Below are 16,100 nucleotides of genomic sequence, written 5' to 3'. Positions count from 1 at the left end.
CCCACCGAGGTCTGGGTTGGGGCGGTAGGAACGGTCCCCTCTCTGCTCGGAATAGCCCACCGAGGTCTGGGTTGGGGCGGTAGGAACGGTCCCCTCTCTGCTCGGAATAGCCCACCGAGGTCTGGGTTGGGGCGGTAGGAACGGTCCCCTCTCTGCTCGGAATAGCCCACCGAGGTCTGGGTTAGGGTGGTAGGAACGGTCCCCTCTCTGCTCGGAATAGCCCACCGAGGTCTGGGTTAGGGTGGTAGGAACGGTCCCCTCTCTGCTCGGAATAGCTGAGATGGGGCAGACTTTCCGCGACAAAGCGTTGGGCCATGTGATGTATCGGCTGTGACACCCAGCCGTCAGTAACTTTCAGCCAGCAAGAGCAATGGATCAGAACTTCTGGCTCTGAAGGACAGAGACTGCAGCCTGCTTTTCTTATGCTTCGAGTCAACCTCTCCTTACCCCGTCTGTGAAGGAAAGCTTGGTCCAGGAGTCACTCGAGGCAGTGAGAGTACATCAGGAGGAATTAGTTTTAATTTATGCCTTCCATCTAGGCTCCTGAAGGGGATCTACAATTACTGTAGCTCCGTTGTTGGGAATGACTTTGGCCTGACCCCTCTGACTCTAGTCAACTAGATTTCGAGGCCAGCCTGAGCTCTGGTGGCAGACGCTGGGACTCGAGTGGTTTTTAATAGAGGCTTTTCCCAATATCCACTTGAAATGGAGGGTTTGATCTAGGCTGGGATCTTAATGGCCAGCTTTCAGGGGAAGTAATCGAATGCTTTATGATGTACTGCGAGGAGATGGTGTCCATCATTCCAGCGAACAATCAAGCGGCCTGTCTCCCGCTGTCTGACATTGGCATCGGCACGTTGCAGGGGCGGCAGTGGGCTGTTCTGGGTATGCAGGCTGCATCCGCAGAGGCAGAATAGGAACTGAAACCCACTTTTCTTTGGGATCCCTTCTCGGGATCCGCTTTGGCCAGGCCTGGGGGAAACTGGCTCACTAATCATGGTTAGAGTGAGGGGCAGGTGTGGGAGTGGCTCATTGATTTATGTGTCAGAATCGTTGTGTGTGTTGCTCCCCTCCCTTTGCCCTTTATGTGGGATAGCAGAGTCGTCGGGACAGGAGCTCTCGCTGCCTTTCTGGGTGGAGAGCACGGTCATAATAGCTAGACGCTGATCACTTCACTGCCATGTGTGACCCTGGCTCCTGGAGACAGCCGTGCTGAATCAGCTCAGGAGGCTGGATAATTAATGGGCAGGACATCTCGGAGGCGTTAGCGAGCAGGCTGGGGCGCACACACGTTGTCCTTTGCCCACTCTGTGTGATGTCAGCGTGTCTCACAGCAGACGGGGACGTCCCTCGCTGATGGGGTTTGGTCTGCTCGCCCGGAGTCTGTCCTAAGGCAGCATGCAGTCCTGCCCCACCAGCCCCAGGCCTTGGGTGTCACTGCAAAGGAGACGTGTGCTAACATCTAGGTGGTTTGCTCGAAATAACTACCAGGCTGTGTAGACCTAGCGCAGGCACCGTGGAGGTAGCTTTTACCTCCCTGTGGCTAGCCAAGGTCAACACGATTTCCTCCCCCACCACCACGCTTAGCTAGCTACATCAAGATAAAAACTGCAGAGCTTTGTCTCCACTAGGGCTTTGTATGTAGATAGTTACCTCGCGCTAGATATCTCGAAGTTAAATCACACCTGGTTTGCAGTGAAGACAGCCTAGGAGCCCAGGACCTCGGTAACCCACAGAGCCTTCTGGAGCTGCCACTGCAAATGCCCCGCTGTACGCTGGTCTTAAACTGCACAAGCGTGAAAGTCACGTGGCTGTGTCTTGTGCTGCCCTGCTGAGGGGATGTCACCTGCGGAGCTGGAGTGGAAACAGTTGGAAGGAAGCAAACATTTTTGGGGGGTAGAGAGGATTTTGGAGCCACAGGGGGTATGAAAAATAAAATTTTTCAGCCTTAAACTACAAATTGTTCAGGTTTTGATTTTCTGTTGGAGAAAACATAGAACAGGATGAAATTTCCGTGGTGTGTAAGAAAGGTCGTCTCCCATCCAACGTGAAGAGGAAATGTTTAATCCAGTTGTGGTCACTGGGCTCATAGGTGCCAACTTCTCCTGGCGCTGGTGGGTGCTTGACCTCTGGCCCCGCCCTCACTATACCACTGCCCCAAAGTCCCTCCCCCAACTCCGCCCCCTCCCTACCCCTATTGGGCTCCTTCCCCAAATCCCCGCACCGGCCCCACCTCCTCCCCTGAGCGTGTCGAATTCCCGCTCCTCTCCCTCCCACAGCTTGTTATGCTGCACAACAGCTGTTTTGCGGCAGCAAGCTCTGGGAGGAGAAGCGGGGACGTGGCATGCTCAGGGGAGGAGGTGGAGGTGACGTGAGCTGGGGCGGGGAGCTTGGCTGCATCCATCAATTTTTCTCCGTCGGTGCTCCAGCCCCAGAGCACCCAGTGAGTCGGTGCCTATGACTGGGCTCATGACAAACGTTGCTTTTAATGCACATAGACCCAGCGTCACCCGCCCATCACACGCTGTCTAACTCACAGGCCGGCTTTCCCAGCCACGTGCAGTGTTCGTGAGGGGGAGAGAGGCCGTGTGACGCTCAGCTGCCATGGCCGATCCCGTTTGCTTATTGACGCCTTCCCTTTCTGTCTGTCTGCAGCGTGAGGGTCTCCAGTCGTGACTCCAGCAGCGCTCTCCAACGCTTGGACCATGTTGGCCTGTCTCCAGAGAACCCAGAACCCACCAGCCCAGCTCCTCGCATGTCCAAACAAGACCCTGGAACCGCGGAAGTGTAAGTGCCTGTTGGGACTTTGCCAGGGAGACGGCATATGCTGTGCACTGAGAGGGGGCTTCTTGCACTGATCTCTCCAGTTCATTTCCCGGCATCAAGTTATTCATTGACCTTCAAACCTCCCTTGGCGCTGTCAGGCTTCGTGCTTGGTTGTGCCTTGTGCTGTCTTTTCCAAGCGCCCTGTCCCATGGAGCGGGTTAGCCCTGAGGCCCTTCTCTGCTCTGTGCCTCTCCTGCTGTGGGAGGCGGAAGGCAGCCCGTGTCCAGTTCCCTTCCTCCCTGATAGGAAGCATTTGCCTACTTGCTGCTTTGATGCTTCTTGTCTCATTGAAAAAGACATTTCTTTAACTGATGATTAAAAAGAACAGGAAAATCAGGGGAGGGGAGGGGGAAAGGAAGGAGACGCGATAAGCGAATTAAATTGAGTCGCTTTGGCTGATAAGTCAAACTTCAGAAAATTTTGCAGCAATGTCTCCAAAGTGCCGTGGCAAACACCTGCTCTGAAGCCTCCTTAAAATCTCTCTAACCCACCCTTCCCCCTCCCTCTCCTATAATTACTTTTCCCAGTTTTGCTGTAGCTCTGCTGTTCCTGACGAGCTGGCCTTTCAGATAAGCTGTAAACTAGTTACATTAAAATGGGTTCCAAAAGGTCACGCCAGTAAAGCACCTGTCTCGAGCAGCCTTTGTCTCTCAATCCAAACCATGATTAAATGTATATTTAATGAGCCTGCTTTAGGCAGGCAGGTTTGACCTCTCCGGCTGGGAAAGACACGTTAAGATTCTCAAGTGATGAATGTGTGTTTTAAAGAGGGGAGTGGATATTTTTTCTACTGGTCTCGGTTGGATTTGTAAGCGTTCCGGGCTGAAGACAAATCAACTACTAAAGCTCCGCTTTTTAGCGTGTGACAGCCCCAAGGTATTTGGTTAATGATCTGTATTTTCCTGGAGACGTATTTTCCCTACCTGTGCACCCCAGCACAACCAGACCACTCTGCTGAGTTTGCCTTGTTAAGCAGAGGTGGGTGGGGTCTGAAGTGATCAGATCCTTTTTTTCTAAAAGATACAGTCAAGTCCAACCACAGCTATTGGACTTGAAGCAGGAATTAGTTCAGGGGGACGCCCATGTTAAGGCTAGATGATGCAGTGGGCCCATGTGGCCTTAAAAATCTACAAACTTGTTTGTATTTCTGAAGGCACCTTTCCTTTCAGTTCACGTGGGTCTCTGAGGGCAGGTCTTCACTACGCGCCGGATCGGCGGGTAGAGATCCATCTGTTGGGGATCGATTTATCGCATCTCGTCTAGACGCGGATAGATCGATCCCCAAACACGCTCCCCGTCGACTCCGGGACTCCAGCTCGCGAGAGGCGGAAGCGGAGTCGACAGGGGAGCGGCAGCGGTCGACTCGCCACCGTCCTCACCGCCAGGTAAGTCCACCTAAGATACGCCGACCTCAGCGAAGTTGCGTATCTTAGGTCGCCCCCCCGCCTAGTGTAGACCAGGGCTGAGTTCCTCTTGTGCCTCAGGGGAAGAATCCTCCCAGTGTTTCCAATAGACTCAGTGGAGAAGGACGCCAGGGGCTCTCCCCACTGCTCCCTGTGCCAGAACGGGAAGGTTGCTGCCCCCTCTCCTCTCTCGCAGGCCACTGCTGGCTCAGTGTGCGGAGCGAACCGAGCATGTCTGTGTGTGTAGACACTTGCTCAGAGCTTACAGCGTCGCTCGAGTCTTTCTTATTAGCGTCTGGAAGGCAATTGAGTGTTGTTGTTGTAAAACTATTGCTATTCGGTCACGCCTGGATACCGAGCTACGTCTCTTCTGAGCTGGGCTCAGGGAATGTGTGCACAGGGCTTCAGAGGCTCCCTTCCCCGACTGCCGTGGGAATCGGAGCCGGGGACGGGGTTTGGGGGTGAGGATGGCTGGTCATTCTCCAATATTAATTGGCAACAGGCGCGTCTGCAAGCTGTCGTTTGCGAGGGATTCTGAACCATCGAGGCTGATCCTGGGAAACACCCACCAGCCTGCCTAATGCTGCACTCAGTAAAAGGAGGAAGAAAGTTTTTGGAAAGACCATCACCTTCCTCCTCCTCCCATTCAGGACAGAGGAGGCGCAAGGAATCCCGAGCCCCTTCAGTGGATCAATTAGTGCACAATCTACTTTGGGTGCTGGCAGGTTCACAAGCAAGGGCTGGGTTCTTCCTGTGTTCTGCCTTCTGGATGTTCAGGCTGGGGCAGGCGTCCTTGTCTGAAATGTGTCTAAATTACCAAGGAGCTTTGGAAGTGGGGGAGTTAATAGGCCTTTGTGCATCCGGTCCCGTGTGAGATATTACCCCGTGTCGTGGATTAAGTGAAGTCCCGTGGTGGGGGGACCCGCGTGTCTGAAACCCTGCTGCTAGTGCGCTGAGTGGCAAGTGGAATAACAGCGTGAGCTAAGCGTTCGTGTCGGAGAGAGGCAGGGATCAGGTGAATAGGTGCAGTGGCTGGCTGCCCACCTTCCGATCCGCACCACAGCTGAATGGGACCTTCCCTGACTCCCAAGGCTGGGATTGGGCCTGATTCCCTAGGAGCCTAAGCCTCAGATGAGCATGTGCAGAGCAGGTGTGAGAAGACCCTGGAGTGATGGTGCCAAGGGGTCCTGCCCTCCTCCCTGTAGAACAGATGCAGCACAGGTGCAGGCGTCCCCCGTGTGCAGAAGGGAGAGAGTGGTGTGCAGCCTCCATGCGCGTCCAGTTCTTGGCACCGCTGCCGAGGCTGCCAGTCGGGGCCAGTAGCTCTGGCCGCTGAAGGTCTAGACAGCAACGAGTTGCCATGCAGCCGATCCTGGCTGATTTGCTCGAAGGCAACCAACCGGATTTTACAAATTCAATGGGGGAGGGACTGTTTTGTGCGTCTTTTGACAGCCATGGTTTCGTTTTTATTTATGGCATTTCTTACCGGGCTGATAACCGTCGGCGTGATGCCCGGTGTGCGCAGAGCCCCAGATGTGAGTATCCCAGCACTCTCCAGGCACTCGGGCTAGCTTGTGCCGCTGAGTCACTGGGCCAGGCCCGTGTGGGTGCAGCTCTGGCCTCTCCGGGGGAAATCTGGGAGGCGGTGGGCACCGCCTGCACCAGCCCAGACAGAGGGTGCCGCATGCTCTGCTGGCCGATGCTGGGGAACTGGTGCCCCAGGGTGCTCGGAGGGAGCAGGCAGTGCAGGGACAGCATTTGTGCCTGATAACTGCGTGAGGGGAGGCTCTTCACACCCTCCCCTATCCTGGGCCAGCCATGCCAGGCGCACCTGTTTGTCTCTTTGCTTGCAGCATTTTTTTGTGGGAGAGGCCTTGCTTGTCCCTTTCTCTCACTGCTGCTGCCTTTATTGAGCCAGGTTCTCCTCCTCCGGCCCCCTAGTGCCCCCCCAAGTCCGAGGGGCGGGTAAGAAGAGATCCACGGGCCACTGATTCGCTTTATGCCACTTTGGAGCTGCTCTGTCCTCTCTCGGCAAGTGTCTCCTGCTAGCCCACTCCCCCACAATGCACTCGCTCCCTCCGCCCGGCAGCCAGGTCACCTTAATCAAAGTTTAGCTGACCGTATGTTTCCGCTCGTTATGGGAAAATGCAGCACGCCTCTTCTTCTCTAGGCCTCCTGCTATTTCAGATTAAATTGCAGGTGACATCCAGGGCCAGGCATCTGTTTTTGAATATAATTTTCCCCTCTTTATTTATTACACCTGTGGCAAACGGGGAGGGGAAGCTGCCATCAGCCCTGCGAAGCAGAATGAAAGGCGAGCCTGGGTCCCGTGCAGTGTGGGGGCAGCTGAGCCTCCTGCTAAACGCCTGCTTAGGTAATCGAAAAAGATAGCATTCTCCTCCAACGAGCCACAATTTAGAAGTGCCTCTGATTGCTTAATTTGCTCCTGAGTATCTCAGTAATTATCTTTATGGGTCTTATTTCTGTCCTCTGGCACTGTTTCTGTCGATATTAAATGAGTCTGGCGCTCGGCACGGTGGCCGCCTGGCCTGGCACCACTGTGAAATCCTATTATCCTGCCTGCGCCTCTGATTAATTTTTGTATTAATTTCACGTAAAAGGTGAGCTGACTAATGTCCCCGCCTGCGCCGGGAGCTGCGTGTGTTGCTGACGTTTCTGGACCCGGTGCCCTGGCCACCCAGGTGTGGCCCCACCCTAGGTTTTCCCTTCCCCTCTCTTGCTGGTTAATTGCTTTTTCTCCCTTTATACCTTTTCCCCATGGCATCTGGAAAGCGACCTGTGCACACAGCCTCTGTGAGTTGCTTAGTTGGTATGGGAAGACGGTGGGGGGCCTCGGTGGGGTCCCCACTGCTGGGGCCGCTCCAAAATGCGGTACCTCGGCAGTGCTCCCGTGTGCGGAGGTGAGCCTGTCGGCCCCGGACCAGCGCGGTGGCTTCGCCTGCCCCTCGGCCTGTGGCGGGTGCTGGTGAAGATGGGAGGGCTCAGAGCTGTGTGCTACTGGTGACGTTGGGTGTAAATCTGCCCAGACCTCATGCAGGGTCTTACTGGAGTGGGTAGTTCTGAGTGTTGAGATAAGGGTTGGGCTGAGGTGAAGCTGGAGAGATGGGCTGGGGAACAGATCAGGGCTTCTCCAGTCAGGGGCTTCCTTTCCTGCAGAGGAGAGAAGTGTGTCTTCTCCAGACCCATGCCACATCCGCTGTGAGACCCTTCGTGGAACTTCCTGGGCCTTTGGCCTGCTTCTCATCTGAATCTCCAAGAGCTAGCAATGCCTCCTCCTCCTCCACCTCTCCGGGAGAGAGCCGGGGCTGGATGAGGGGCCCCAGCACCTGCCAGGTGCAGGGCAGGGCCTGTAGCAGGGAAGGCTGCTGGCTGGTTGAAGGCATCTGGGCTCTATTTTGCCATCCCGAGTCCTGACTGGACAGTTTCAGACTCACCACTGCACCAGGGCTGCTACCGGGAGGCCAAACCCGCTTTCTTAATCTTGGAAAAGCCACCCAGAGATTCTGGAAAAACAAACAGTCCAGCAAGTTCTGAAACCTCTTGTACCACCACTACCCAGACACGTTGGAGGTTACCAGGCCCCCTGGGCCACATTTGCCTAGACACCCTTTGTTCCCACGCCCAAGGTAGCCAGAGCAACATGAAGCTTGAGTTACCCATGAATCTCCTTCATGGAAGCCTTCCAAAATGCCACCTGCTATTTCTGTTGTTTGTGTTACAGTAGCACCTACTGGCCCTGACCAATATCTGGGCCACACTGGGCTGGGTGCTGTACGGACGCATGGTAAGAGGCAGTCCCTGCCCCCAAGGGCCAGCAGTCTGCACAAAGAGGGCACGCTCAGCAAAGGTCACCCAGCAGAGCCAGGAATAGAGCCCAAGTCTCTTGAATCCTAGTCCAGAGTCCTGTCCACTAGGCCACGTTGCCTCTTTTTACACAGCTCCATCGTCTGCTCCTTAGAATCCCCCAGCCTAGGGGCTTCAAGGCCTGGTGCCACAGGTCTAAAGTCTTTGTTCCACCAGGAATCACAAACTTCACTGAGCCGTAAATAAGGCTCTCGTCTGTGGCTGGAGTTTCTCCCTTTCTGAAGATGAGAAGAGCTTTCCACTCACCCACGTTCACTTCGTTGTCCCCCCAGGACGCTATGGAATTCGTTGGCGAACAGCTCCAGTGTGCCTCCCCCCGCAGAGACCCATGCCCGGTGGGTCATTCTAGGCCTTGTCTCTTCCCAAGGCAGGAAGATATTGCTGTTTGCATTTAACTCTGACCAATATCCCCTGCCCTCCATGTGCTGTCCCTGTGCTGACCTGGACCGTTGCTACAATCAGCTCTTCTAAGGAGTGCCTTGGCTGTACAGACCAGCCCCACGTTCCAGCCCTGTGCTCCTGGAAACATTTGGGCACTTGGCTCTCAGACAGGGGAAGGCAAGGTACCCTTGAGGGGACAGCACAGCACAGCACAGCTCTGCTGTGTGAAGAGATGATTTTCGTTACAGCTTCTTCAGTGCTAAGGCTCCCCAGCAGGGCTGTCATGCATGCCCCAGAGCACTGTGGGACATCCTGCAGCCTTGTGGGATTTCACCTGGGATGCAGCTGCTGCAGGCAGCATTCTCCAGCTAGACTTTAAACCAATAATAGCTCTTAAAGCCAGCACGTTAGGCTGTCGCCCGCCCATCCCGGCCTCCCTCTGTACCCACAGGGCCACTTATTGCCATCTCTAAGTGTGTCTCCTGTCAGATTTATCGAGCCGCTCGGCCAGGCCCTTGGCGTTGTGGTTTCAAGCTCAGTTCCCTGGGTGAACGAGGAGGAGGGGGGCCATTTGCTTTCGGCAGAGGAAAAGGTCCTGCATGGACACCCAGCTTTTGGGCAGACAGCAGGGAAGGGAGGGGTCCAGCACAGTGAGCCAATGCCTTGGCCTTCCCTATCCTCCCCCGGACCCCCTCTCCCTTTCCTGGCCTTCTTGCAGAGGAGCAGGGATGCTCTGCAAAAGGAGGCATCCTCGGAAAATATCACCTCCAATTAACTTCAGCAGGCTGGGCCCCTTTGATTTTTCTCTCCTTGTGTTACAGGAATTCTGAGCTTTATTTAAATTATAAATCAAATAATACCCCTCTCAGCTTGGCCAGCCCCTGGTCTTCTCCTGCTCTCTGCAGTGATGTAGCAGTGGCTTATATTTAATTAAATGTCACTTGATATGTGCCTTCCGTTAGACGCCGGTGCATCTGCTGCTAGGCCGGGGTTGTTAGTGCATCTGCGGTGGTGTGAGCAGGAAATGCACATCTGTAATTGGTTGGGATCAATATTTAGCTCAGCGTTATGGAGCGCTTCCTGAGCCAGGCGCTCGCTTTCTATTTAAAAAAATAATTAAAAATAGATTCTCAGGGACGCCTGAACTATAGCAAGTGGCGGGGCTGGACAGCTCGGGAGGCTGGTAAATAGTACCAGAGCCTCCTATTTCTAGGTTGCCAGTTCAATTCCGGCCCAGGTCAATAAGGATTGCACGTTGTTAGTATCTGATGGCTGTCTCGTGGGCTGTGTGAAATGAGCTTGTGGTCTCAGTCCATTACTTAGTAAACAGATCACAAAAGCCAGCAAGAAGTAGAGGCTCCCACATCCTATTGAGGCTACCTGGGTAATTTTAGAAGAGATTAAATGTAACTGGAGCTGGGCCAGGACGTTGGGGCCAACACCTCTGTTCCTGGACAGCACGTCAGGCAGCTTTCAGTGGTCAGAAAGACAGTAATGCTATCAACACTTACCTCCTTCACAGCGCTACAAGGGCCCTCATCCAGCACTAATGCAAAGGGCAGAGCAAGGTTTGCCAAGCCCCCAACACAACTTCCTGCAGCAAGTGACTCAGAGGAGAGGCGTCTGCCTACCATCAGCATTTTAGGGAGCACAGGTCATCCTTTGCCAGTGTCATCCCTGCTCCCCCCCTTTGGAGGTAACTCTTGGTTGGCTGCTCTGATTGACTCTTGAGTTTTGTGTGGTTTCTGAGGATCTGTGGCCATAGCCTGGACACTAACTTCCATCAGGAGTGGGTGACTGTGAAGGTAATTAGTCAAGCAACAGGTTTGACAAGGGGGAATTTACAGTTGTCGCTCTCCAAATACTGTGGCCTCTGGGCGGAGGAGAGCAGCCAACCTGAGGAAGGAGGCACTGAGGCTAACTTGCTATGATAGATAATCTGGTCTTTGGTATCTTAGACCATTTATCAAATGTCTTTAGATGTTTAAAGATGCAGAACGGCACTAGGGGCTTACGGTGCTTTTGAAAATGCCACTAGGAACCTATCTGCATCGTTTGGCACCTGAAGATCTTTGCAAACCGGGCCCCAGGCTGTTTTAAGGCTTTATAGGTCACGGGTGAAACTGCGGTGTGTATTGCAGTGCAGAGAGTGTCGGGGCACTGGGCTGGCTTCTCCCCCGCCATTGGTTCCTGTGCAGACCGGGGGTGTTATTCCTTCCGAGCACCCTGGGCATCTCCGTGCTGAGAGGAGACGAATCGCAGCCCTGCTAAAATACGTTACGAGGAATAAAGCTAAATGAGGGGCCCAACTGCCTCCTTCCTCTGGGCTCTGCATGCGGCTGGCTTGCCGGGGCGAGCGTCATGCTCTCGGGTCTCTGTGCCCAGCACCTCCCTGGATTTGTCTTGAGTGGAGCACGCCCTCGGCTCTGAACGGACCATCCGGAGGAGTCCTGCGCATGCTGCTCTGGTGGCTCCAGATCCGAGGAGTGCTCTGTGCGACTCCTGTCCCAACGGGAGCCTTAAATCTCCCTCCCTCGCCCAGGGGGTGCTGTTCATGTCATACGTCACAGCAGCCCCGGGTGGAGCTGATCACAGGACAGCTCCGGCGGCCCGGGAAAGGAGGCTGCCTCTTTGCCCATGCAGTCCGACTCTTTGGGATTCCAGCTGCCTGCGTCAGCCTGGGCATCGCCCTGTAGCCGGGGCACTTACCTCGCTTTCAAGGTGACTTTAACCTTTGCACAGAGGTTCCCGCTGGGGAGAGCAAAGAAGAGTTCCCACCTGCTTGTCCGCTGGCCTCCATTTCGGCTCGCTAGGTGCAATTGCCGCTCCGGGGCCTCAGAGGTTTCTGTTTGTCTCCAGCGGGGCTGCAGCCCTGGGGTGAGCCTCTGCGCGGGTGTCTGGGCCCTGCTGTGTGTGCACAGCAGCAGGTAGTGCTGCGGCAGGCGTTTGGCTTTGAGAGACCGTGTGGCTTCGTGGAGCGGCCAAATCTTTCACAGCCAACGTTTTCTCAACAGAGCAAGTTTCGTTCCCACCCCCACACCCCACCCGCCCCGTCGTGGTCTCGTCTCTGTCTGTCTTTTGATGGCTGCTTCATGCCAGGGCTGGGTGCAGGCTGGGGGCTGGAGGCAGAGCACTCCGTGCTGACAGCGGGGCTGTACACAGACAGATAGTGCCTGTGTTGATAAGACTGTTCAGACGTTTCAGTGCATGCCTGTTTCTGACACAACTTCCTTTGTATAGCTACTAAAGGATTTCGGTTGCTTATCAGGCCCAGGTTTTCAGTCTGCCTTCTGAAGTCCTTAGCACAGCTTCTGATGCCACTTCTAAAGTCTTTGTTGTTCCAGCCCATGGTATGAAGCCAAGAACCCCCGGCGTTGGAGCTCTTGCTGTCCTGGCATCAGCCCAAAGAGCAGAACCTCCAGCCCCGAAGGAAGGCAGGCGAAGGACGTGGGTTCAAAGTGGACATGGGGATCTTAGGGTGGGTGCTTTAGGGAACGCTGACTTAAGAGAAGTTGAGTGAGGGAATTAAAGAGCCTGTTTCTGCCAGGATTTGTTCCACTAGCGCTTTTCTCGATCAGCTTATTTGTGGGGGCAGTGACAGCTGAAGTCTTAGCTAGTAATTCCCACTTGCACTGTTACTGCAGGGGAGGTGAAGGTCTGGGTGACATTGGTCAGAAAGGTCATTTTCATCAGCGGCAGCAGATTGTGCCCTCCAAATTAGGTACATATAGGAAGGGTTGGGGGGTGGGGCGGGGCGGGGTCCAGTCTGGGTTGTTTTTCCTTCTGTGCTACACGTTTCATGTATAAAATCCAGCCTTAACCAGCCCCACGTGGGGAGAGGCTCCTCAGATTGCCGGAGACGTAGTGCCGCTGTGGGGGAGTGATTACTGTGCCTATTTGAATTTCTCCTTTTATTGGCTGATAAATATTTTGTAATTTACACGCTGCTGTCTAAAATTAAAGTGGCACCATGGAAAATATTGATTATGAATTAACCAAATAGACCCCTTTGCCAGGTCACTTTTTGCTGCTGAGCAAATTAGCTGTATTCAAACGTAAGGGCTTCCGGTTTGGTAAGATGCTGACCGCTAAAAGAAGCGGCATAGATCGCTACTTGGAGATAGAGAACCAACGTGGGGAACCTGCTGTATTGTTAGCCACAGGTAACCTTGCGCCCACATGCACCTCCAAGGACAGAATGGGGCCCATAGCTCCCCTGACATGGAGAATGTTAATGATAAATAGGCTTTGTCAAAGTGTGAGCACCTACAGTGGTTCACAGCTTTGATTTTTTTTTTTTTAATTAAATGAAAACTCACCTTCTTTCTTTCCAGCCTGGTAGAACCTCTGATCATGTCCTATTTTTAATGACATGGCCTCTCTGATCTGCAGCTGCAATTGCAACTTTTACCATGATGCATTTGAAACACGCTGTAGGACTTTCAGCTCCCCAGCCTGGAGGGGAAAGAAGGCTGGCCTGACCACTGAATTGGGGCCAGGAGATCGAATAGGGGAAGACCCTTTGGGCAACTCATTTAGCTGTCAGCCCCAGTCTGGAAAATGAGGCTATAAAAGGCTCCCCTCCCACAGGTGCTATGTGGGTTAATGAGTTAATGGTGTGCAAAGTGTTTTGAAGATGTAAAGCACTAGATAAGTGCGAAGTCTTGTCAGGTTCGTGGCTAGCAGGTTCTGCTGCATGTGCTGCTGGATGGAAGGGGTGGAGGATGGGTGAGCTAGGCAGAAACTAAAACACATGAGTAGTTGCAAGCGTTGACGCGGCAGAGAAGTCTGAGTGTGATGCTCCATGTCCTTGCTTTGAACAAACTGCATCAAATGTTTGTGGAATAAACCCACCTGTTCCCAGCACATCAAGTGCTTTGCTGAGTTATGTTTTATTTTTTTCACAGGTGCTTATTAGAAAGATGAGATAACAAGTGCCGTTTGTTTACCAAAGCCTGCCAAGGAACAAAGGGGTTTGACTGCTAACATAAAACACTGCTTTTTACAGTAAACACTGTTTTAGCATGATTGGATTTCACGCCTGGCCCAGCAGAGCCTGCGCACCTCTTCTAGCAGGCTGGGGAGGGGTGTGTCATTACTCCCATGGGGGGGCGGGAGGGATTTTGCATTTCACTACCTTCTGAAGGATGCTGTGCGTTAGTTTGCTGTGGAGGGTGTAAGAGCTGGGCTTTAAAAGGTTACACCGCCCTGTACAGAGCTCTGAACGCAGCTCTGAGTGTGTTATAAAATGCGAAGGAGAGCTGTCGTCTTGGGCTCTGTTGGAGGATTCTGGCAGTCTACACTTCTTTTCATTTGCAGGAAATAGCATTTTGGAGGGGAAGGGGCAGGGCCGGCTCCAGCGTTTTTGCCTCCCCAAGCAGCAGCAATTGGCGGCACTTCAGCTCTACCACCAGCGCTTCATTCTTCGGCGGCAATTCGGTGGCAGGTCCTTCCCTCCGAGAGGGACTAAGGGACCCGCTGCCGAAGAGCCGGACGTTCCGCCCTTTTCCGTTGGCCGCCCCAAGCACCTGCTTGCTGCGCTGGTTCCTGGAGCCGGCCCTGGGAAGGGGACTACATGTGAAACCCCCAAAACAGTAACAAAATGAGGCAGAGGATCAGACTGGCTGGCAGGTGTGTGTCTTAAAATAAAGAAGGAAGGTGCTTTGCCCTTGTGTGCAAGTCTGTCTCCCACCAGAGCTACACTCAGAGTTATTCAGTAGGGGAATGTGTCCTAGTGGAGAGAGTATGCACAGCTCTCGGTTTAAGGTGTGCATAGGCTCTTCCATAGGGTGGGTTTCAACCTGTAGCTTTGCAGCTTCCATGTCAAACTTTCCACCAAATGCAGTACAAGATAAGGACCTTGAAAGGGTGTGAATTGCAGGTTAAAAGTATGTGGCGGGGGGAGGAGGGGCGGTGTGGATTGAACCAGGAGAATACAGCTGCTGCTTCACTTCCTGTCCCAAACTATTGCAGTATTGGCATCCCCAAGCAGTCAAAAACCCTGATTCAGAGCCCAAAAAACATGAGACTTAATACAAACCCCACTTATTTTATTTGCTTTTTGGTTTTTGAGCCATGGGGTCATGTTTCCAGATTTCAGGGCCAGTTTTACAAAGCTGAAAACAATTATGAGCCAGATCAGCTAGGAGGAAGAATTTAATCCGGAAATTGTTAATGATAATTAGGAACTTTATAGGAGCATTTTACTGGATGCCCACAAAGCCACAACTGAGAGAAAAGGCTGCACTGGTCTAAAAACAAAGAAGCCTGGGTTAGAGAAGAGGTGAAAACAGCTATTATATTTTTTTTAAAAATACATAAATTAGAAATGGAAAAAAGGAAGCTGATAGTGATGAATATGATGTTAAAAGCTAGAAATGATAGAAAATTGATATGAGAAGCACAAGAATACTAGGAGAACTCTATGGCAGAGTTGAGGGCAATAAGAAGGGGTTTTATCAGTAACTCAGCGAGAGGTTAGGGGTCTATTACAGCAGTAGGTGGGTGAGGTTCTGTGGCCTGCAGTGTGCAACAGGTCAGATCAGATCATGATGGTCCCTGCTGGCCTTAAAATTTGAGTAAACCCTAACAATGGTATTAATCCATTATTAGATGGAAATGGTAGAATCGTCAATAATAATGCAGAAGAGGTAGAATACTCAGTAGAGGTTCAATAACTATTTCTGTTGTGTATTTGTGGAAAAGCCAGAATCCTATGACGATGAAGAAATACTTACTATTCCCAAAGTAACTAAGGAGGATGTTAAACAGCAGCTCCTAAAGTTGGGCAGCTTTAAATCAGCAGGTCCAGATAACTTGCATCCAGGAGTTTTAAAAGAGTTGGCCATGTAATTCTCTGACCACTAATGTTGTTTCTTAACAAGTGTTGGAACACTGAGGAAGTTCCAGAGGCCTGGAATAAAGCTATTGCTCCAATATTTTAAAAAGGGTAAAGGGAATGACCCAGGTGATTCTAGGCCTGTCAGCCTGACATCAAACTCAAGCCGAGAAGGGACTCAATTAATAAAGAATTAAAAGTTAATGCCAATCAACCTGGGTTTATGGAAAATAGATGTCTAACTAGATGTCATTTCTGGATGAGATTAGAAGTTTGGTTGATAAAGGTAATAGTGCCGAGGTAATAGACTTCTGCAGGGCATGTACTTTGGCACTGCACATTTTGATTAAGAAAGAAGAACAATAAAAAATCAACATGGCACATTAAAAACTGGCTGACTGAAAGGTCTCAAAATGTAACTGTAAATGGGAAATTGTCTTCAAGCAGCTGCGTTTCTCAGGGGTTCCTGCAGGGATTGGTTCCTGGCCCTATGCTGTTTAACATTGTTGTCAGTGCCCTGGAAGAAAACATAGTCATCCCTGCTGACCTTCATGGACGATACAAAGATTGGAGGAGTGGTGAATAATGCAGGGGACAGGTCACTGATACAGAGCAATTTGGATTGCTTGGTAAGCTGGGCGCGAGCTAACCGTATACCTTGTAATACAGCCGAATGTAAATATATACATCTAGGAACAAAGGCTGTTGGCCATGCTTACAGGACGGGGGATTCTGTCCTGGGAAGCAATGACTCTGAAAAAGACTTG

The 16,100-nt window shown here is 52.4% G+C and overlaps 1 protein-coding gene across 6 annotated transcripts in view; it reads left to right on the top strand.

The window, feature by feature from the left end:
- The window catches only part of FAM222A (family with sequence similarity 222 member A), a 109,709-nt gene that overhangs the window by 52,349 nt on the left and 41,260 nt on the right, over window positions 1–16,100 (top strand). For 4 of the 6 annotated variants that reach the window (XM_044989549.1, XM_044989548.1, XM_044989550.1 and 1 more), the window contains one exon: window positions 2,656–2,787. The exons of the other annotated variants lie outside the window; for them this stretch is intronic. In XM_044989549.1, the coding sequence (XP_044845484.1) occupies window positions 2,706–2,787 (82 nt within the window). In that variant the 5' untranslated portion in view covers window positions 2,656–2,705. The remainder of the gene's footprint in view (window positions 1–2,655; window positions 2,788–16,100) is intronic. 6 annotated transcript variants of the gene reach the window in all.

This window comes from Mauremys mutica, chromosome 16 (assembly GCF_020497125.1).
Source record: "Mauremys mutica isolate MM-2020 ecotype Southern chromosome 16, ASM2049712v1, whole genome shotgun sequence".
Taxonomy (NCBI): Eukaryota; Metazoa; Chordata; order Testudines; family Geoemydidae; genus Mauremys; species Mauremys mutica.
This window is presented reverse-complemented; position numbering and strand designations above follow the sequence as displayed.